Raw genomic sequence first — 21,494 nt, 5'->3', positions numbered from 1 at the left:
TGTTGCAATCACAACAGTCTTAGCTTTCTAGTCCTGCCATTGCTATTTTATTTGCCTTTGAACAAATTGTCATCTTTCTAATTCTTAGCAATCTCATTTATAAATAAAGGAGGGAAGGGTTCCATGATGTCCAAGATCCCTTCAAATAGTCCTGTTGATTTTGGTACAACAAACCCTGCAAGTCGCACCGAGAAAAGCTTTGTTGATGCCAGCCTGAAGACTTAAATGCAAATTCCAGCTTTTTTTTTTTTAAGTTTATTTATTTTTGAGACAGAGAGAGAGAGAGAGAGAGCGAGCATGAATGGAGGAGGAGCAGAGAGAGAGGGAGACACAGAATCCGAAGCAGGCTCCAGGCTCTGAGCTGTCAGCACAGAGCCCGATGCGGGGCTCGAACTCACGGACCGCGAGATCGTGACCTGAGCTGAAGTCGGACGCTTAACCGACTGAGCCACCCAGGCACCCCGCAAATTCCAGCTTTTAAACTGGCCATGCACCCTAACACTTCTCTGCAAGTCTCTAAGAATAGTTTCTGGGAAAGGATCTAGCAGGAAGCTAAGAAGGTAGAGGATATTCTGATGGTCTCTAGAAATGCCAGTTTGGGTTCAGGTCCAGAGAATCCTCAAAACTCTGTATAAATCCTGGCTCCTCCATTTACCAGCTGTTTGAACCTGGGCAAGCGCTCCACCGTCCTGACCTCAGTGTCTTTCTCAGTAAAATGGGGATAATAATGTTACTTCAACAGAGCTGCTGCGAGGAGTAATTGAGATAATATACACAAAGCATGTAGAACAGAACATGGCCCACAGGAAGTAGTGAGCAAAAATCTAGCATTATTATCGCAGATCTCCACTCCTGCAAAAGGGAGGATTGTAAATTACCATTGGCATAATTGCAGAGGACTCCTTCTGAGGGCCGATGAAAGCCTGGGCTCCTCCCAAGACTTGAAAAACTGAGCTTAGCCTTTTTTATCTTCAGGGGGAGAAAAAAGATCCAGTAAAATTGCTGAATGGTTAAGATAGATACGATTTAATACTAAGATAAATTGCTGAAGTTATTTAATTTATTTTTTGTTTATTTTTGAGAGAGAGAGAGAGAGAGTGCAAGCAGGGGGAGGGCTAGAGAGAAAGGGAGACAGAGAATCTGAAGCAGGCTCCAGGCTCTGAGCTGTCAGCACAGAGCCAGATGCGGGGCTTGAACCCACACACTGTGAGATCATGCCCCGAGCTTAAGTTGGACACTCAACCGACTTAGCTACCCAGGCTCCCCTGAAGTTATTTAATTTCTGAACTACAAGTGTCTGTTTAATCTGTTTCATATAACCAGGCACTTGGCATTGTTGAGTCTAGTCAATTGGTTGGATTGAACTTTCTAAAGTTTGTAAGGGATAAATGTTATTATGCCCACTTCTGTTTAAACTAAGAGGTAGGGCTTTATTATTTGCTAAATGTCTTACAGTACATTTTCTGAGGACTAGAAACAGTATTTCAGAGCACTGGAGCCTATTCCCCCCCCCCTTTTTTTTTTAATGTTTATTTATTTATTTTGAGAGAGACACCAGGAGTAGGGAAGGGGCAGAGAGAGAGGGGGAGACAGAACCCCAAGTAGGTTCCATGCTTAGTGCAGAGCTGGACTTGGGGCTTGATCTCAAACTTGGATCATGACCTGGGCCAAAATCGAGAGTCAGAGGCTCAACAGACTTAGCCACCCAGGTGCCCCTGTTTTCCCTTTAAAACAGCCCATCAAACCCAGTGTATTACACAATATGCAAGATGATGGAGAAAAGAAACTAAGGAAATTAGAAATTCGGGGGGAGTGTGATAAAACAATATTGAGACGCTTGAAATTTAACACTGCCTGGAGGTATCATTACACTTGCTTGTCACTCTTACCAGTGGAAGCTCATGTATGCTATACAGAAGAACCAAATATATTAGTCCAGAGCTTTAAAGTGAGTTAATAGCTTAATGCAGATCCAATCTGGAAATAAATTAGGTCCTTTCAAAGTTACACTAAATGGTAGTTTATGAAGTATATTCACTTTGCAAAGTTGTATGTACAAATATGATTATATCTAGGACAAAACAAATACCCTGGATTGAAGTAAAGCTTCTAGAGCTGAAGGCAATCAGAGAGATTCTATCATCCACCTGAAGCCCAGAGGGATTAGTGATTTGCCTAAGGTTATGCAGATAATAAGTGGATATTCCAGATTTTAGCCAGGCTTTCTTGAGCTCAAGTTGAAGGAAGGGTTACTCTTCTATAGTGCATGCAGACAACTTATTATAATGACAATAGTAATTACAGGAACAATTTACTGAGTACACACTCTGAGCCAGGTACTCTGCTCTGTACCTATAACCCCTTGTCCAACACTCTCATACCTTTATGAGGTATGTCTCATTATCCCCATTTCATAGATCGAATGACTGAGACTCAGCATTTGTTTCTGTTCAAAGTTACACAGCTAGCAAATGCTGAGAGCTGGGGTCTAGTCTCACTCCTGAATCTGCACTCTTTCCACTGGACCCACTCACTGCTTCACCCAGGGAGACCAAACATGACATCTTTGGCTGTTTTTTTTCCTTTAAAATCTGTATTTTAGCCTCCTACAATGAGGTCTCATTTCCAAATGGCCAAAAGCAAGTAATACCATTCTGGAGATTCTCGGCTCTCACATTCAAAGGAAGAGGCATCAAAATGGTACCTCGTCTACTATTCTTAAAGAGTAAGTAGCCGACTTTTAATAAAATCAACTGTAAACAATCTCCCAAATTATTAAAACATTATCTTTTTAGCCTATGTAGGCCATGGATTTGAGATCATGAACTTAAAGTCAAAACCAAATAAGTCAAATGGTTCTGAAAAGGGGCCATTAAGCCTGGTGCTCTATAAATTAATACTTTGAGGTAAACTAGAAGTATTATAGAAAATTACTATTTATTTAATGTCTCATTCTATTTGAAAGAGAAACTCCCAAATGTTCAATACTACCCTGTATTTAAAAGTTAAAAATATACTGGAAATGGATGGAGTCATGATAGCACAGAGCACTTTGGGGGCGGATACCTACTATCATATTACAGTGTCATAGCAAAATATTTTAGATTTTACAGCTGAACTGTTAAATGTTTAATGTGTTAGAAGCATTAGTTCCAAGGCAAAAGGAGGCAATATTATGGTTAACTGTTTGTTTGGAAACTTCTTTTATTAAAAAAAGATTTTTAATAACGCTATTTGCAATACACGTGTGATAATACTCAAGAAAGTATCGTGTACTTGGTAGAGTGAATTTAGCAATGTAACAGTCCATCTAGATGCTGCCCCTCCCCTTCTCCATCAGATACCCTAGTAGCAAAATGTAAATACCCTTTTAAAAAATAAAGAGGCCTTTGGGCTATTGGAGCAGTGTGGGGTAGGGCAAGGAAAGTGCTCTTTCCTGACATACTCCTGCTTCTGGCTTTGACTTCCTCTAGTAAGGTCAGTTCTAAAAGAACTGCGGACAACCCCTTCCATGCTCCACAAAAGCATAAGAGAAAGGAAGCTTGTCATTCACAAGCAGCTATGGACAAAACCAGCAGCAGAGTACAGGGTTAGGGAAATGAAGGGGGGGGGAGTGGGAAATTGGAGTAAAGTGCACAGTTACTGTCAAAAATATATTATTTTGATCCTAAGAAAATTAAGAGAATTTTATCTAATGAACTAGATTGCTGACTTTTTAATACATTTGGTTTTCATGGAACGTACAATCACCATCGGACATAAAAGACTAGCTGGCTTTAAAAAAAAAATTTGCTTGGAGTTATCTACAGGAATCTTGTGAACGCAATTCAAGGATAGCATTCTGCAGCTCTTTGGGTATTGGACGATTTCCTCGGATGAGTCCACAGGGAAAGAGGGAAATGTTAAATTCGCCGATTGGAGTGGGCATTTTCCCAGTTTTCTCACTCCACCCCTCCCCCCCGCCCCCTTGCTCCCTCTTGCCCTAAATGCCAGTACTTTCCAGATCTCCATCCTCTACCCCTATGGCATGAGACCGGGAAATCATAAAGAGTTTCTCCTTGTTTGTAAACTGCCTCTGCACCGGCTGAGGTGGCTGGGCCTTAGGTGGCCCTTGGCTGGGATCCTCCGGGGGGCTCGGCTCCACACCCGGGGCCGTGGCGGCCTTACAGTCTGGACTTTTACTGGCTACTGCTTGCACAACTGACTCCAAAGAGGTGCCAGCCTCCCGCAGGGGGCTGTAGCCCTTATTGCAGCAGGAAGGGTCGTCCGACTGGGAGCTCGGCGAGTCCGGCCTGGCGGGGGGCGAGTCCTCCAGCCGCAGGGGCGGGGAGGGGGAGGCAGCTTGGGCCAGAAGGCTCGAGTCCAGCTCCGCGCTGCGCGGGGAGGGTGGGGGCTCGGGGGACGGCGGCGCCCGGTAGTCCGGGAGCCCGCTAGTGCTGCGGCGCCGCAGGGCGGCGTACCTGCCGGTCCTGGGCAGGCGGCCACCCTGCCCCCTGGCGGTGCGCGCCGCCGCCGCCGCCGCGCCCTCGGGCTCCTCCAGCTCGCTGGGCGCCCAACGCGAGCAGCCCGGGGCGCCGCGGAGGTCGGTCAAGCTCAGGTCGAGCTCGCCCCTTGGGATCTCCCGGGAGCCGCGTTCCCCAGGCGGCCTCTGCCAGCTGCAGCTCAAGCCCTCCGCGTCCCCGTCCCCATCCCCGTCGCGGTCCCCTTGCAAGGGTAGTAACGCGAAGGCGCTCAGCGAAGAGCCCACGAGGGAGCTGGCGGTGCTCTGGCGCCCCCAGCTCTCGGGTGGGCTGCAGGGCGCCGGGCTGCCGCCGCTGCTGGCGGCCGCGGTGGCGGCGGCGGCAGCGGCCACAGCGGCGGCGGCGGCGGCGGCGGCCCGGCGACGGCCAGCCACGCCCGAGCGCTCGCGGTAGATGCTGTACACGGCCTCCGTCAGGCTCGGGGACTCCCGCGGGCAGCGCGGAGACGAGGCCAGGTCCGGCGGGGACGCGGCTTCCTTGGCCCCGCCACCGCCCCCGCCTAGCGACGCGGGGTGAGGCCACGAGCCCCTGGCCAGCAACGCCGCCGCCCCGAAGGCGTCCCCTGAGCCGCCGCCGCAGCTCCCGGGCTTCAGCTCCAGGCCCCGCGACTGCACGTAGCTGAGGAAGCCGTTGAGCGGCGCGGTTCCGGGGGTCGCCGAGGTGGGGGCGGAGGACGAGGAGGCGGCGGCGGCGGCCGCAGCCGCGGCGGCCGCCAGGTCTTTAGCGCGGAGGCTGTGCACGTCGATGACGGTGGAGTAGAGGTCCCGCAGGTTGATGATCTTGGTCTTCTTGTCTCGGTTCTCGTGGAGCACCGCGTTGGCGCAGATGAAGAGGAAGATGCCTATGCCCATGATGAGGGGCCCGAAGACCTTGAGCTTGTCGGAGTGCAGGTATCCGGAGAAGATGCGGAAGAAGAAACCCACGGACGTGGAGGAAGACGAAGGGGAGGCTGACCGCGCTGGAGGGGTGCTTCGGGGCGCACCCACCGAACTGGAGTTGACACCCCCCGGAGTCCCCAGGTGGCTCCTGGACCGGTTTTTGCTCCCACTGCTGCTGCCACTGGCCGAGGTCGGGACGCGGTGGCCGCTGCCTGCGGGCGGCAGCTGCTTACCCCCTTCCCTATTGGCCCCGTTGGCCTTGGGCCAGTAGCCCACCACCGCCATGGCTATGCCCACCAGCAGCACCAGGATCCCGCAGAGGGCAATGAGCCCCGAGATGGAGCACAGCTTTAGCTTGCCTTTCACCACCACTACGTCGTTCTTGCGCCTTTTCTTGGCTTTCCGCTTGCGTTTGGGGACCTGGCTTGGGGGCCGGAGGGGATCCTGCTTTCTGGCGGAAATCCTCAGTAGGCCACCGGTGGCGATCATGGTGAGCCCGTGCGGTGCGCGGCTAGTTTCTGGGGCGGAGGCTTGAGTAGTGGGGGGCGCCAACTGCCCACTAGCTGCTCGGCCACCTCCTCCTGCTGCAAAGCAGAGGAAGACAGTCAGAGGGTATAGGCTTGGCTGCAGCAACATCCCACGCGCTGCGACTGTCCTGCTCCCAGGTCTCGCCACATGTGTACCCCCCCCCCCCCCAGCCCAGGGCTACCCACTAACTGGAGTGCCGAATGTAGAGGCCAGGGGGTGGGGTAGATGGATTAGGGCCGAGAAACGCTGTTGCAATCACTGATAGGAGGTGATAAAACAATTTGAGAGAACGCCTTCTTTCTTCCCCCTCCCTCATCCCACACACTCTGTAGGTGATATTCCAGCAAGGCTCATTTCAAACCCTCCCAGCTGGCAGCTGAAGGAGGGCTGACCATTAGTAGAAACTAAATGTGGGGGCTCAAAGAGGTGGTTGAGGACTTTCGTGGCAAAAGCCTTTCCCTTTGTCCTGTGGGAATAGGAAGATTGCCCAAGGGAGCAGTTCAGGAGGTTCAAGTCTCTAAGCAGAGGAATTTGTCAATGTTTAGCTCAAAGTCACTAAAACAGTCACAAAAGTTACTGTTTTATAATGACAAAAGCAATTTTCATCACTGGATGAAAATGAAAGGTCACATACTGGCAGGCAGACGGCTTATATACTGCAAATAATTAATGGAGAGTTCATTTCGGGGAGAACACCAGAACTACGTCAATCCTCTGATAATAAATCCCTTTCGAAAGTTGTCTCCCACCTCTTGATGTTCCTACAGCTAAAGACAAGCAGCCTTTTCCTCATCACTTTTTTTTGCAACATCTGGACAGCTTCTTGGGGTGGAATATTTAGTTTTAGGTAACTGGTTATGTAACTGAGCTCTTCCTTCTGGCCTCCTCTCCTCCCTCAGAGGAACTCCCTTAAAGGTATCATGTGCTAAACCTCATCAGGGAATTTAAGAAGTCCCCTAGAATCTCTAAGAGAAAGACCTTTTTTTTTTTTTTTTTCCTCCTGTGGGAAAATTACAATCTTAAAAAGAAAAAAAAAAATAGCCACTCTGCCATAATAGCTTTCTGACCCCTTATTAATGTGCCAACAGCACTCTTCAGATTCCCAATATTCAAATGAATAGGCAATTAATTAGGTGCAGCAGTCTACATAATAATGATGATTTGTAGAATGACCTCTCCCCAAGTGAGAGCTGTTTTCTTCATCTTTCTCTCATGAGGTCGTGTTTAGGAAGGGAGGGTGGCAAGGATCCATGGACTATCCTATAGAAAGTTTGGTTGTTTAATATAATAAACCCCAGGTAGGTAAATGCACAGATGTGTCTTTGCAGATATCTGTGAGCTTCTAAAAATTTCAATCCTGCTGGATCCCCAGAGTAAAACATTTTCTGTTCCATTGGTTGTGTTCTCTCCTATAATAGAGATGCTAAAATTAAGGGCATTGTATGAATTTGAAAGGCTCAGATACCACTCACAAGCCTTTTGGTATTTTGCCCTTTATGAAATAATTCATGTTTTCGAATAAATTACCCTTTGAATATGTGGGATTACTTAGGAAGAATTTTGCTTTTAATTGGTGCCTGGGTAAAGAGCTTTGGCCCTTGATCCCCTCCATTACATCAATATAGGCAGAATCTTTTCTCCACTCGTGGAAAAGCAAATGGTAATCATCTCTTTGCAATGTTTGCAAATCAATGTCTCCTTGGAACTTAGTTGGTTTTCACTAAAGAGAAATACTAGGTAGGTTAGAGGGGTTCGTAGAGAATACATCTATAAGCCTTCACAATTTTGTTTTAAAAAGAGGCTGCACCAGTAAGTACAAACAGATTGTAAAAAAAAAAAAAAAAAAAAAAAAAGAGTAGCTACTGTTCATCTGTCATCCCCCAAAATAAGCACATTTATTGTGTAGTTGTAACATAGAGACTGCTGTTTTAAGTGATCCCTAGACTACAGCATCTTTAATGCAATAATCTGGAGATCTGCAGTTATTTTAAGGTTTTAGCAGCCAGACATTTTAGAAACAAACCTAGACTCAGTTGGCACAGTGGCTCTCCAAGAGGAGAGAAGGGCTAACGTTTTGTTGGGCATTGCTAAGGTGCACCAGAATGCTGAGCATCTTTGGGAAAGAAGGTATCCACCTGTTTTTCTCCCCAATAAGGCGGCTTTGGCTTTGGGTAGACAGAATGTAAAGAAAATTGGAATGGATTTCAGCAATCGTTTACAGATCTTTAAAATTAGTTTAATAGCTAGTAATTAACTCCCTAGTTTATTATTCCTTCAGCTCTGTTGAAAGCTGAACTCCATTGTAATGTATTGCCATCTGACGTGAAATACTGACAAAAGTCAGATGGCAAGGAAGACCCACCTTTGAGGCTTTTCTTCATACATAATGAAGGGAAACAAACTTGGCAGTCGAGGTTGGCTGCCCTCGCAATTTACTGCCTGGTGCTGGTCTTTCCGTGGTTAAGGAATGGAGCATGGGGGAAAGCAAAGGAGGGATGTCTAAAAATACAACTGCTTCCAAGAGAGACATTCAAGTTTCTCTGCTCATGATGGATTAAGCTCCACTCGGCGTCTGAGGCTCCCAGCCCACAGGCTGGGAGCGCCCTGCCCGGGACTCAATCCAGGTCCTCGACCCCCACTCCCTAATTGGCTGGACAGCGAACCCCTTGCCCTGCTTTTGGGTCTGCTTATTTCTGTTGGAGTCACATGAGTGCAGCAGCTGGGAGTCCGCCTCTGGAAAGACAAGAGGCAGGAGCGAAGTGAGGGCAATCCCGAGCTCGCTTTTTCTGGGCAGCGCATCCCGTGCAGCCCGCCTAGGAAAACGACTCTCCCCGAACAGCAGCAGCCCGGGGACCGGGGCTTGGGGCCGCAGGGGAGGGGAGGGGCGGCTCGGGGGCTGAGGACTCACGGAATTGCTCAAAATGGCAGCACTAAAAGCAAACAATATCGCTCACTTACCCGGGAAGGCTGGGGCAGCTCAGGGCCGGCGAACGGGCGCTCGGGCGACACAAAGGAACCATGGAGAAACTTTTTCAGCCCGAGCCGACGGCGGGGCGCAGGGACAGCGCCTCGGGGCCCTCCAGCCGAGAGCGGCTCAGCAGCCCAGCGGGGGCGAGCGCCCGCCCCAGGTTCGCAGCTCCCCCCGCTGCCGTGGCGGGAGCCATTTCCAAGAGTTTCCAAGAAGTGTCAGGTCCTCCGCAGCCCGCATCCTGCCTCGGAGCCGTGCTCCCCGCCGCCGCTCCTCCTGCGCCTCTCGGCGAGCCCCGCCGCGGCGCTCCCGGGCCGGCCCCAGCGCCTCTTTTGTGTGGCTGCGGCGCGCCGGGCTCCGCCGGGTGGAGTTGAGCCCGCGGCGGCGGCGGCGGCGGCGGCGGCGGCTGGCGCTGCTCGGGGCGGCCGGACTGGCGGCTGTTGCTAAGAGACCGGAGCCATGACACAGGGAAATTGCGGCAGGATGGCAGTCGGTACCCGGCCCGACTCCGCTGCTCGGGGGCGCACCCGCCCCCCGCCCCGCCCCCCGCCTCCTCCCCGGCGCTGCCCCCCCCCCCCCCGTCGCCGCGCCGCCCTCCCTGCGCTCCCCCCACTTCCTCCGCAGCCGGCCGCCGGTGCCTTCGGGGGAAGCGCTTCCCGGAGGACCCGGAGGCGCGAGGGGAGGCGGATGGGGGGGCCGGCGAGGGGCCCCGGGCACGGGGTGGGAGGCGGGGGGCGCCGGCGGGGAGCGCGGGGCGCGCGGCGCCTCGGCCTCTGCCTTCCCCGCCCCCGGGGCGCCCCGGGACCGCCGCCCGCCTGCCCTGGGAGCTTTGTTCTTTTCCCTCCAACTACCTGTCTGAGCAGCGGGTCGGAGGGGGCCCCAAGAAAAGGCCGTCTCTCCTGGAGGGTCTCCCCATCAGCATCCGAGGGGCGCTCTGGGTGAGAGAGAGGGGGCAGTGCCCGCGTCTCCAGCCGGCCCGCCCTCCCTCCTTTCCTCCCTCTCCCCTTTCCTCTTTTGTTGCCTCTACTCTCGGACACGACACAGCCTTGGCTGTTTCTCCCCCTCCCGCTTGGGAGTTTGCAGTGTGGACGCACAGCGAGCACAGTAAGTTGTCCCCCAGCGAACTCGGGCCGGCGGAGTGGAGCCGCCCCCGCCGCGCTGGGCGCACCGCGGGCCCGGGGCAGCCAGTGTCTGCTGCTCTCGCGCTCCGGCAGAACCGGGCTTTGTGACCGGCCTCCTGGGGACCTCGGCGTCCCCCCCCCACCCCCCCACCCCCCCGACGCGGGGCAGCTGGGGCTCCGCGGAGATTAGAATCGGCTCTCCGGGGCGCTTCCTTGGGCAGCCGGTCCTGCTCCCACCCCGTGCGGTAATCAGCAAGCATTAAAAGGAAAACTATAATTCTCCAGGAATCAGGGTTAGGATCAAAGAGGGGAGATGGGGGTAGGGAGGATGTCCAAACTCCCTACGTCATTTTAAAAATGCGAGAGGGAGAGAGAGATCCTGTTTCCTAGCTCATCCCTGTCCTCCCAACTGTAAAGTAAAAATGACAGGGAAAAGAGAATTTCAAAGTGGAATTTCCCCACGGAGTATTGAGAAAGTAAGAAAGATTTTAATTATCTATTGAAGTGAGGCAGCCAGGATTCAGGAAGAAAGGAAGAGAAGAGCAGACGACAGACAAGGGCGGTCTGAACTTTGGGGTCCAGACAGAAATCTTGTGACGATGGTGGTTTTGAGTGGGTATTGGATATACTGAGTTTTGCTGTTTAAGGATCCACAGAACCCACACAGGAGGGCTTTGCTGGCCACAGTTCTGGTGACAAGATTGTTCCTCCTCACATACACAGCATTCACTTGTGTTTAAAGCTCAAGCAGACACTTTCCCAAAAGAACACTAAGGATACTAACACTTACAGATTCAATGATATAAATGTGGACCATGTTACATGAGGTGGAGATTGTGGAGTGATGGCCGGGCTGAAGGAGAAGTGTTTCCTTAAAGGAAACCCTGCACCTGCCTGTTTGAAAGGTGACCTCTGATACCCTTTCCAAGCAAATAATGCATCTGGATGACGATCAAAGTGTTCCCAGCACACCTCTTTCCACCTCTCTATTCCTGCTCAGATTTTGAATGCTAGAAAATAAGCCATATAAACGGAGAGTTTTAATTCCATACTGGATTGTTTCCTTTTAGAGAAATCACTGCAAAGGAGAAATAACTAAGTCTAGCTTGTCATCTTTAAAGGGTTTTGGGCTCCAAGCTTCCAGATTTCTTGAATGTCAATAATAAGCTGATGTTTTGTACAAAGACAGGATCTGAGATCTCATTTTATTACACAGCTGGCTGCCAGGGGACCACGGGTGGTGACTCCTATCCTTTGTGGGCCTCCGTGCGCTAAGCTGTATACAGAGGATAATATTGCAGAACTTCATTAGGAGTTCAGAGGGATTAAGTCATTAACAGTTTCTAATTTCTGCATATATTATAGCCATCATTTGTACCTTGAAAACTCATTTGAGTGATCTGGAGAAGAGAAGAATCCTTTTCTAGATGAACAGGCCTTGGACATAGCTAGTTTTTCTAGCTATGTTGGTGACTGCATTAAGATTTATGATTTCTTACTCAGAGGCGTCCTTCCAGACTGAGTTCTTTGGAACTTCGAACTGTTCCATTTAACCCGAGTGTTCCCACCTTCAGTAATTTTCTTTGTTGTTAGCTCAGGGTATCAGAGGAAATCAGATAGATCCCATCTGTTTCCAGCAGGGTCCTTTAACCTCTGTAATAATATGGTATCAACATACATTCCTAGGGGTTTCTGAGTTACGTAGAGTTATTTTTAAAGCAACAGTGATGATCTTGGCCCTTCTGGAGTTATTTTCTCCCTAAGTTCACTGGCCATTTCAGTAGAGATGATTTCTGGGATTGTGGGATACCCCTGTCACCCTGCTAAGGACTAACAGGCTAAGGCTACCTAATCGTGGTCATTCCTTGGCTTCTCAAGAACTCAGAGCTCAGGACAATATTTGAAACATGTTGTAGCAAGAGGGCAATGAAGGCCTTGGGAAAAAAAAGAAGAGGAAACAGATGAGCTTCGTTTAGTTGGATTAAACTCTGACCTGAAACCTGTCATTTGCTCTTGCTCTTTCTTAAAAACAATCCTTATGTAATTCTTTCAGTTTCATCATTTATTCACAACCCATTTGCTTCCCCTGATCATTTCATCAGCCTGGCCTGGCTCCCCTATCTGGGCTCCCGGGGCTGCTCAGTGGAGAAGATGCCCGGCCAGGGGTCCACACAGGCCCCTCTTGGTCTCCGGAAGCTTGCAGGGGGGACAGGTTTGCTTGTGTCGACAGCTCAGCAACTGGGACCTCTCCGCACGCCCTGCTGTCACAGATGGTTCAGGCTGAGGAAGGAGATTGAGGTAGTTTGGTGTAGTGGGTTCTGGAACCAGTTTGTATCCTCCCCTAACCAGCTACTTCATTTAAGTAAGTAAATGACCTGATCTCGGCTGCCTCAGTTTCCTCATTTGTAATGGGGATAATGACACCAACACCTACCTCACAGCATTATCGTGAGGAATCAACAAGTTTAGTTCCTGTAAATTAATGCGTAGCACGCGGTAAACACTCATTAAATTTAGCTTTCAACCTTGTTAGTCCTAACGTCTTCTCCCAGTTTGTTTTCCTCACTCTCCCATTCTGTTCCTATTCGCCAGGATCCACATGGGACCGTATCTGCACTTAACCTCCACGGAACGGAGTTACACAATCAGCTGCCGTGTGTGAACTGTGGCATCCGTGTGGCATAGGACCAGTGTCATTCACGAAAGCCTGCTGTGTCCAGGAGAACGGAGACACTTTCTCTGTGGCTGCTTTCCTTGCTTTGCGGTTCACCGGGACCCTTTAATTTCACTTTGCTGGAGAGCCCAGCTTTCAAACTCACACCACTCTACAGTCAAATTCGAAGTCTGTGAAAACACGACCAAGAGAACATTCTTTGGCCTGGAAGGTTTGAGGATATCACAGGAAGGCCTCTCAAGCCCTCTTCTGTCATCTCGAAAGCAGAAGAAGGAACCTGTGATCCCAAGGCTGGACACAGGGCATAAAATTCCTCCTCTTTCCTTCTTGCTCCTTCACCCTCCTCGTACACCTGCCAGTAAGAGGCAACATGACAGACTAAAGCGTGACAAAAGCAAGCGATAAGCTAAGCAATAGATTTAGCAAATAAAAATATTGCTGGGGGCATAAACCTGAAAATGATTTGTTGTTTCTCTGAAATTCAGATTTAACTGGGCCTCTTGTCTTTTAAGTTTATTTATTTATTTTGAGAGAGAGAGAGGGAAAGAGAGAATCCCAAGCAGGTTGACAGTGTGGAGCCCAGTGCGGGGCTTGAACTCACAGCACCGTGAGATCATGACCTGAGCCAAAACCAAGAGGCGGACATTGAACTGACTGCGCCTCCCAGGCACCCTGGGCCGCCTGCCTTCTATCTGCAACTCCAACACAACATACCTTGGTAGCCTCACAGGTGTTTTTCATGGCATGTGTAAAAGATAAACGAGCCTGATAGAAAATGTGAAATGCAACAGTACGTTAAGGCCTCGTTAGATTTCCTTGGGAACAGAAGAGGCAGAAAAAGCTTGAGCAGACCCTAGAGGGAGCAGGAACAGCATTTCCACAGCCAGGCGGCCCTGGCTCTTGGGTTTTCTCACAGTTAGAGGCTCCGCGGTTGGCGTTTCTAGCCCTTCCCCATGCAACACTGCCCTGGGGGAGGGACGGGTGCCTGCCTCCGCCTCCGAGTCCCATAGATGAACCCCCGAGAGACTGAACTCAGTGCCACTTTCTAGAACTTCAGTTTGCAAACAGGTAAACTCATGCTAGTGTCAAGGTCACGATCAAACCTATTTCTTGTGTGTCTGAAGGGTGTCAAAGAGTTCAAGCCCAAAAGCTTTCACTACAGAGGAAAGGAAATGATGATCAGGAAAAGTCTACAGAGCATTCCTTAGAACACAGGAGACGGGGTCTCTACCTCCGCTGCAGATAAATGGCACATGGCAATAGCAGCCTTCGCTTCTGCCTTCGGCTTCATTCATTCTTAACATTACAAATCACTAAGCTCTTGATTAGAGACCAACCGGGGAGGTTTTCTCTAATAAGTGGGTTCATTTTTGCACATTCAGATATCCCCCTGAAGCCTGCGTTTTCTACCGTTTTCCATGTACACTATCAAAGCCAGATTGTATGTCTTATAAAATAATTGAGGTCTGAGATGAGAAACGGGTGTGTTGGCAGGCCTGAGAGCAGATCAAAGCTGAGCTAGGAAAGGGCTTTACAGAGAGGGCTCCGTCAGTGGAGAAACCAAGGAAAGATGACATCTAAATTTGCCCTGTGTTCCCCAAACGGATCCTAAATGTCCACAGGTATGTCTCTCCTGTTACTTCTTAGAATCTACAAGCTCTGTGAGAGAAGAGATTTGTCCTGCTGGAAACTTACTGGAAACTGATAGGAGCTCACATGTCTGGTCTCCTTTCAGAATTAGTTGTGATGTGGGCCGCTGTGAGTACCCAGCAGGAAAGAAGGAACACAGACAAGGAATTGGTTTTCAAGAATAAAGACACGTGAGAGTCCCAAGATTAGTGCTCTGGTGACAGGTCTCTGATGGATCCACAAAGCATTTTCTGTTTGTTTTTTTTTAATTAAAAAAAAATGTTAATGTTTGTTTTTGAGAGAGAGAGAGAGAGTGCGTGACTTGGTGGGGGGGGGGGGGGTGTGGCAGGCAGAGAAGGGGAGACACAGAATCTGAAGCAGGCTCCAGGCTCTGAGCTGTCAGCACAGAGCTGAACGCAGGGCTCAAACCCCTGGACCGCGAGATCATGGTTGAGATGTATAGTAACTTAGACTGGGCATTCAGGGAAGGCCACCAAGGAATGACATGCATACGGAGAACTAAGACTGAAAAAAAAGGTGACCATTTGGAAGCATTCTTACTGAGAGAAAAGAATGAAGGGACGTGTCCTTACTAGCCTATAATTTAGTTAGATCTCATCCAGAAATCGTTAGTGACCAATGCAAGGCAAGAGAGTAAACCTCTAATGCTGGGGTGTTTAGAAGAAAATGACCACTGGGGAGAAAAAAAAGGAGTTAAGGAATACCTCACGGATCTCACGGATGTGGAGCCCACTCCAGGCCTGGAAGAGATTTGGATAAGTGGGTAAGCGGAGTGAAGGCTTGCAGCTGGGCAGGTGAGCAGTAATGGACATGATCCCTCTGATAGGTGTCGGGACCAGGGAGTAGGGGCATGGTAGATATGCCAAGACGCTTGCAACAGGAAGGGGCCTCTTCCGGTGTCATCTGTGGAGTGGTAGCAGCAGCACCTTGCTTGCTAGAAATGGCAAAATCTTGGGCTCCGTCTCAAACCTACTGAATCAGAATGTGCGTTTTCACAAGATGCCCAGATGATTTCCTATGCACATCAAACTTGGTGAGACCCTGCTCTGGTCCAGACCTCCCACTTTAGGGATGAGGGACCAGATCCCCATCTTTGCCCGTGTGTGTGCATACGTGAGTGACACAGAGAGAATTTTGCTTTTAACTGATATTTTCAAATAATGAACCCAGAGGTGTATAACATCTGTGGCCAGATAGGCATTTCTTACCGTAGGGCAGCCAGCATGGTGTTTTAGCTCACACTGAAGAGGAAAGTTAGACTCCATCACATTTCAGGTGTATGCATCTGTCTAAAAAACCACTTTGGTGGATTTGAGTCCTGGATCCGGCTTTGTAAAAGGCCAAATTACTCTGTTTTTGGATTACCTGTTGCTACTCGAGTAACTTGGCCCCTTCTGGCCATGTGATATGGAGCAAGTTACTTAAGTGTCCGGATGTAGTTGTATTGTCTGTAAAGGGTGATTTATAACTTCTCTCTTTTCAGGTAGCTGTGAGCGAGAGACAAGATCATCAGTGGCACTTTAGAGGAGTAGCTGTGAGGAAGAGGCGCTCTGGTCCCATTACCTCTGCTACCCCAGAAAGTGCCCCTAAGTGAACGTGTAGAAGCAAAATAGGAGTACTTGCTACCTCAGTGTTCCTTGTCACACCCTATGACTGTCCCTAAGCATATTCTGTGCCGAAATTTTGGAGCCGCCACTGTAGGGCTTTCTTGGGATACAGGCAGCCAGGCTTGTGCTGCTGTATTCAGATGTTAGCGGTCGTGATGGTAACGGTGAATAGTTACAGAGTCCTTATCATGTGTCGGGTACTGAGCTGGGTACTGGAGATGCGACGGAGGGTAAAGGCTACCTATGAAGTTTGGGTCAGATCCACAAGAGACAGGGAGATGTTTCTCAAATTGCTTTGTATTCTACATGGCAGTGGCTTTCTGGCCTCCACTCTGTCAGCCCCTTCCCTTCTTTAAAAATTTTTTTTCATTATTATGTTTATTTATTCTGAGAGAGAGAGAGAGAGAGACAGAGTGTGAGCGGGGGAGGGGCAGAGAGATGGGGGGGACACAGAATCCGAAGCAAGGCTCCCGGCTCTGAGCTGTCATCACAGAGCCCGACGTGGGGCTTGGGCCCATGAGTGTGAGATCATGACCCGAGTCGAAGTCGGATGCTCAACCGACTGAGCCACCCAGGCGCCCCACCCCCTTCCCTTCTGAGCCCCTAGGTAATTATGTTTTGAAGTAAGCGTGGGTTTCCTCAGTCCCCCAGCCATGCCGTTGTGACCATTGGGTGAGTCCCACAATGTGCTCCATTTGGGTAGCGGGCCTCTCTGAGCCTCACAAGGCTCTGGCATCCCCACCGCTGAGTTAACTGAACATGGAATCTTAATGGTCGGGGCTCAAGATCCTTAGGAGTCAAAGGGCCACGTGGAGAATTAAATCTCACATTTGGAGAGGGTGCCACCCAATTATTATTATTTTTTTTTATGACACATATCTTTCAGATGACCTCATCATAACATCTACAATGCATTTTTATTCTTCGAGGTATTAAGAGTCCTAGCAAAAGAGAAAACCGAATCACCCAGGTTACCATCACAAAGCAAATATATGTCTAAATACATAAAGCCAGTAAATCGGCACTAATAGGCATATTTGCACCTGATGGAACTTTCCTGATCTTACGAGAACCACAAAAGACATGTTAAATGATTAAAATGGGCTCAAGAGAACCTTAATGTAAGTTTTCTGTCTGACGGTGAAAATCATGCAACAGTTTTTACACTAAATTTAGTTTTGAATTTCTGTAAAGTCTTACTGATATCTCTCTAAGCTGGCTTCTTTATACTGAAGAAAATTGAAGTATCATTACCTCAGGAAAGACTCACAAATATTTTTCTGTCAAGAAAGATGCCAACATCACTTCCTGACAGACACAGTAAACTGATTACACAGCTTTGTACAGAGGTGAAATATTGGTATGGTATGTTGGAAAATGATACGTAGAAAAAGCAGAGATAATGTTTCAGAATATACCTGATTTTTATTATTTTCCAAAGCCGCTTTCTCCAAAGATCAGGGTTTGGCTACAGAAAGGTGGGTGGAGTTCTGAGTACTTACAGCAAATTGTATAAGAGCTTAATATATTCACCTCACAAAAGTGAGAAGGCTTTGTCACACATTTCCTTTAAATTCCTCCCAATCACTTAAAACTTCTGGCTTTGATGACATTAATATTAATGAAATGATAGAAAATTTTGATATCAATCAGTGTTAAAGCTCCATTTCCCCCCTCCCCCCCCCCATGAAATTGTTTTTCCCATTTACAGAGATAAATATATTATGATGAAGACTGAGCATCTGACCCAAGGGAGGGGAATTAGAAGAGACGGTAATTTGCAGCCATCACTCTAAGAGCCCGCACATTAGAACGTATATTTAATGGCTTACTTTAGAAGTCTTAGATTTCAGAGACACTCTGCCAGGTCCTTCTGTAAGCCCTGAGGGAATTTCTGCAGGGTGTCTGCTAACGCAGAGGGCACTGGGGAGGGGCAGTGGCTGGGGGGGGGTGGTGGGGGGCGAGAGCACTGCTTCTCAGCTGGGAGGAAGTTAAAAGGCTCCAGGACTTCATCAATGGAACCAGCTCTCTGATTATCTGGGCCCGTCTCCACTGCCATGTGGAGACATCAAAAGTCGCTGTAGTCTTCCAGCTCTGAGCAAGATGGCTTCTAAACCACCGCAAAATGGTAATTACCGTCCTCTTTTCCTGGGTGATGCTTCACCTCGCAAGGTGAGGTGGAGACTGAGAATATCCTCTTTATACAAAGGATGTAGAAAGTCAACTGGATAATTTGATTCCCTCTTTGTGTTTGCAGCCATAAAAATCTCAAGGGCATGTTGCATAACCTCTTGGACACAATACATATTAATGCGCTATTTAAATGATGCATAATGTTGAATAGTTGGTATTGACTGATGTGATTTGAAGGGAGTACTAGATGGCTTTGAAAGGTTCCTTCTTGTCTTCCGATCCCTCATATTCTTGCTTAAGGCCATAGAAATTGGAGACAGGTCCTTTACGTAATGTCAATAGGCCACTGTGCTTTCTACTTCTCTTGTGTAACCAGAAACATCGTTTTGTACAAAACAGTAAAATTAAAATGTCCCAAAACATCGAGAAGCTATTCAGTTTGGCTTTCTACTGCTCTGCACTTTGCCTCACTTGGATTAGTGACTCGCAAACTTCTTCAGGAGGTGGCATATTTGAAAATCTCAGAGCTCTTCTTGGGAACATTTTGAGATACCGAACTTAAAATAAAGATGATTTTGGATTGCATCACAAATCCTCTAACATAGATTCTCACATAGAAATATAGCAAGCAGCAAATATTTTCAGGAATTTCTTAGGGAAGAAAACCTTGAAACTAGGAACCCTTGTGTGATAACATCCTAAAAACTGGAAAAGAACACACTCGTTTATTTGAGCCAGGGGACAACTTGACCTAGTTATGGACCAGTATTCTTCAAGAATATAATTTTTCAGAGATGCTCTTACCTATCATCATGGTTGGCCAACCCAGGATCTTTGTCTTTGGCTCTTATTTTTGCTTTTGCCACTTAACATGTTGACCTTCAGGATCACACAGCAAACACCTACCTGCTTATTCTCTCTCTGTTCTGGCCTCTTTCAGCAACACTGCTTTTCAGGTTTCTCTAGCTCATTAACTACCTTGTTTCTCTGGACAATGCCCCAGAGGTATTAGCTGGCACTTTTCCCCATTTGAACCTCGTATTTTTCACCCTAGCACATTTTCCTTATCCAAGCAAATCTTCTGCTATCGTGCTCTATCCTTATGGGTGTCTATAATACTTCCTTCGCTTGTCTCAGCTCTAGTTAGGGTACTGTTTACTCCCTTCTCCTGATCATTAGTGAACTCACAGAAGGTTCAGGATCACCAGGGGAATTTCTCCTCTGGTTATTTGTATTCAGAACTTCACTATTCTCAGAGGGATCAGTACCCAGAGACCTATATTGTTTTAAGACAGAGCAAGAGTTCAACCCACTTTGAGTCCGTTTTTGAAGAAACATTTCATGCAATATTTCTCTCCGTAAATCAGCTAATAAACTCACGTTGAATTCAAACACCCCTCTGCATTTCCATCCTGAGTGTCACATCGGAAGTGTTCATCGTGCAGATTATTTAACACTTTCTCATCACAGCGTCTCTGTATGAGGTTGATGGTGATGGACTAGCCGTTTGCAAAATCCTCTTGGCGGTTTTCCAGGTGGGTCCTTCTTCCACCCCGAGTCTCCTCGGATTTTCAGGCGAAAGGGGCATGAGCCCTGTGCCTCTGGAAGGAAGTGCCTCTTCTCCCTTTGCCGGAGGCCCTTCCTCATCTATACAGCCTCTCTGGGCTTTCCTCGTCATCTGCTCAGCAGGGCTCAGAGATCCCGCCAACCATCACCTCCTTCTTCTTCTTCTTCTTCTTCTCCTTCTTCTTCATGTTTTATTTATTTTTGAGGGGGGGGGGAAGAGAGAGATGGAGGGAGAGAATGAGTGGGAGAGGGGCAGAGAGAGAGGGGACAGAGGATCTGAAGTAGGCTCTGCACTGACAGCAGAGAACCCAACGTGGGGCTTGACCTCAGGAACTATGAGATCATGACCTGAGCCAAAGTTGCGTGCTCAACTGCCTGAGCCACGGAGGCAACCCACGCCTTGTCTTCTACAAGTAGCCACTGCCATCTCTCTTCTCTCCTGCTTGGGATATTTCTCTCTCCAAACTCATGCTCAGAGAGGGATGTTTATTCCTATCACATTTCTCACTCCCTCCAAACAAACAGCCCAACATTTCTTTAGAGTTTTGCTGTCAATCCCATGGGCCAATAGCCAGCATAATATAAATGATACACCTTAGGAATTTACAGGGATTACAGGATCCTTCACGCTGATGAGATTGTGAATGTATGTCCCATTGGCTATGTCACAGGTCATTTTGTATCTGAGAGTCCTGATCTCCTGCCCTACAACCAGCAAAGACTGCACTTACCCATTCTTCCTGACAGGCCTTCTTCCTAGCGCTGTAAGCCTGACAGTTTGGGACAAAATCTCCGGGGTAGGTTAGTCTAAAAACTGTGGGTCATTTGCATCTCAGAGGCCTTCTGGATTGGAAAGATGGCCCCAGACTCTGCCTGGAACACTAAGTCCCCCACTTCCCAGTCTTGCTCACTAACTATGCTAACTCGTGCTGCCATTCTGCCAGCTATTTTAAGATTTCAGGCAAGTTGTCCCTTTGTTTGACTAGAAAGTACGCTCGATGAGAGCCGCTACCTGATCTTTTTGCTGCTGCGTCCTGAACACCAAAGAAAGTGCCTGGCAAGCACCTGGCAAGCACCTTCCATGTACAAGACAGTGAATGGATTTGTGGGCAAAAGGGAGGTCTACAAAAATTAATTAGAAGTATTGTACAGCATTCCATTAGTTGAGGGGCCTATATCAGTGGAAGAATTGGAAGGAGGTTCTGACATTTGAATAAATGAAGTAACACACCATCTTTCTGGATGTAAAGACTGAATATTGCAAAGATGCGAATCATTCCCTTAGCTTAATACAATTCCAGTACAAATCTGACCATATCCACAATTATTCTAGAGATTTACCCAAGGGACATGAAAATATATTTCCGCATAAAACTTGTAAATGGGGGACGCCTGGATGGCTCAGTTGGTTAAGCATCCAACTCTTTGATTTTGTCTCAGGTCATGATCTCATGATTTGTGAGTTTGAGCCCCACATCAGGCTCTGCACGGACAGCGAGTTGCCTGCCTGGGATTCTCTCTCTCCTTCTTTCTCTGCCCCTCCCCCTGCGTGTGCTCATGTGCTCTCTCTCTCTCTCTCTCCCAAAATAAGTAAAGAGACTTAAAAAATATCTTAAAGAACTTGTACACGAACATTTCTAGCAGCGTTATTCATAATAGCTAAAAAGTGGAAACAGCTCAGCTCAATGCCCATCAGCTTGTGAAGGGATAACCAAAATTTGCACCCATACAAAGAAATACTGGTGAGCAGGAAAAAGGAATAAAGTGCTGCTGCAACATGGATGATCTAGAGAACACTATACTCCGTGAAAGAAACCAGGTGGAAAAGATCACATATTTGAATCTTCCA

General features: G+C 48.3%; 1 protein-coding gene and 1 long non-coding RNA gene across 2 annotated transcripts; one reads left to right on the top strand and one right to left on the bottom strand.

The window, feature by feature from the left end:
* Positions 1 to 1,514: 1,514 nt before the first annotated feature.
* TMEM200C (transmembrane protein 200C) lies at positions 1,515 to 9,364 on the bottom strand. The gene is made up of 2 exons (XM_019418422.2): positions 8,885 to 9,364; positions 1,515 to 5,982 (listed from the first exon to the last, which is right to left on the bottom strand). Exon 2 carries the CDS (start codon positions 5,885 to 5,887, stop codon positions 3,983 to 3,985), a length of 1,905 nt encoding a protein of 634 aa, XP_019273967.2. The 5' UTR covers positions 5,888 to 5,982; positions 8,885 to 9,364; the 3' UTR covers positions 1,515 to 3,982.
* Positions 9,365 to 10,153: 789 nt separating this feature from the next.
* Positions 10,154 to 13,140, top strand: LOC109248605 (uncharacterized). The gene is made up of 2 exons (XR_008422226.1): positions 10,154 to 12,377; positions 12,608 to 13,140. It is a non-coding gene; the product is annotated as an uncharacterized LOC109248605 (long non-coding RNA).
* Positions 13,141 to 21,494: the final 8,354 nt, after the last annotated feature.

The sequence above is a fragment of the Panthera pardus genome, unplaced genomic scaffold (assembly GCF_024362965.1).
Source record: "Panthera pardus isolate Hobbes unplaced genomic scaffold, ASM2436296v1 HiC_scaffold_15, whole genome shotgun sequence".
NCBI lineage: Eukaryota > Metazoa > Chordata > Mammalia > Carnivora > Felidae > Panthera > Panthera pardus.
This window is presented reverse-complemented; position numbering and strand designations above follow the sequence as displayed.

Excerpts from the sequence above, each read along its gene's own strand:
- TMEM200C (XM_019418422.2), bottom strand. The coding sequence starts at position 5,887 with ATGATCGCCACCGGTGGCCTACTGAGGATTTCCGCCAGAAAGCAGGAT.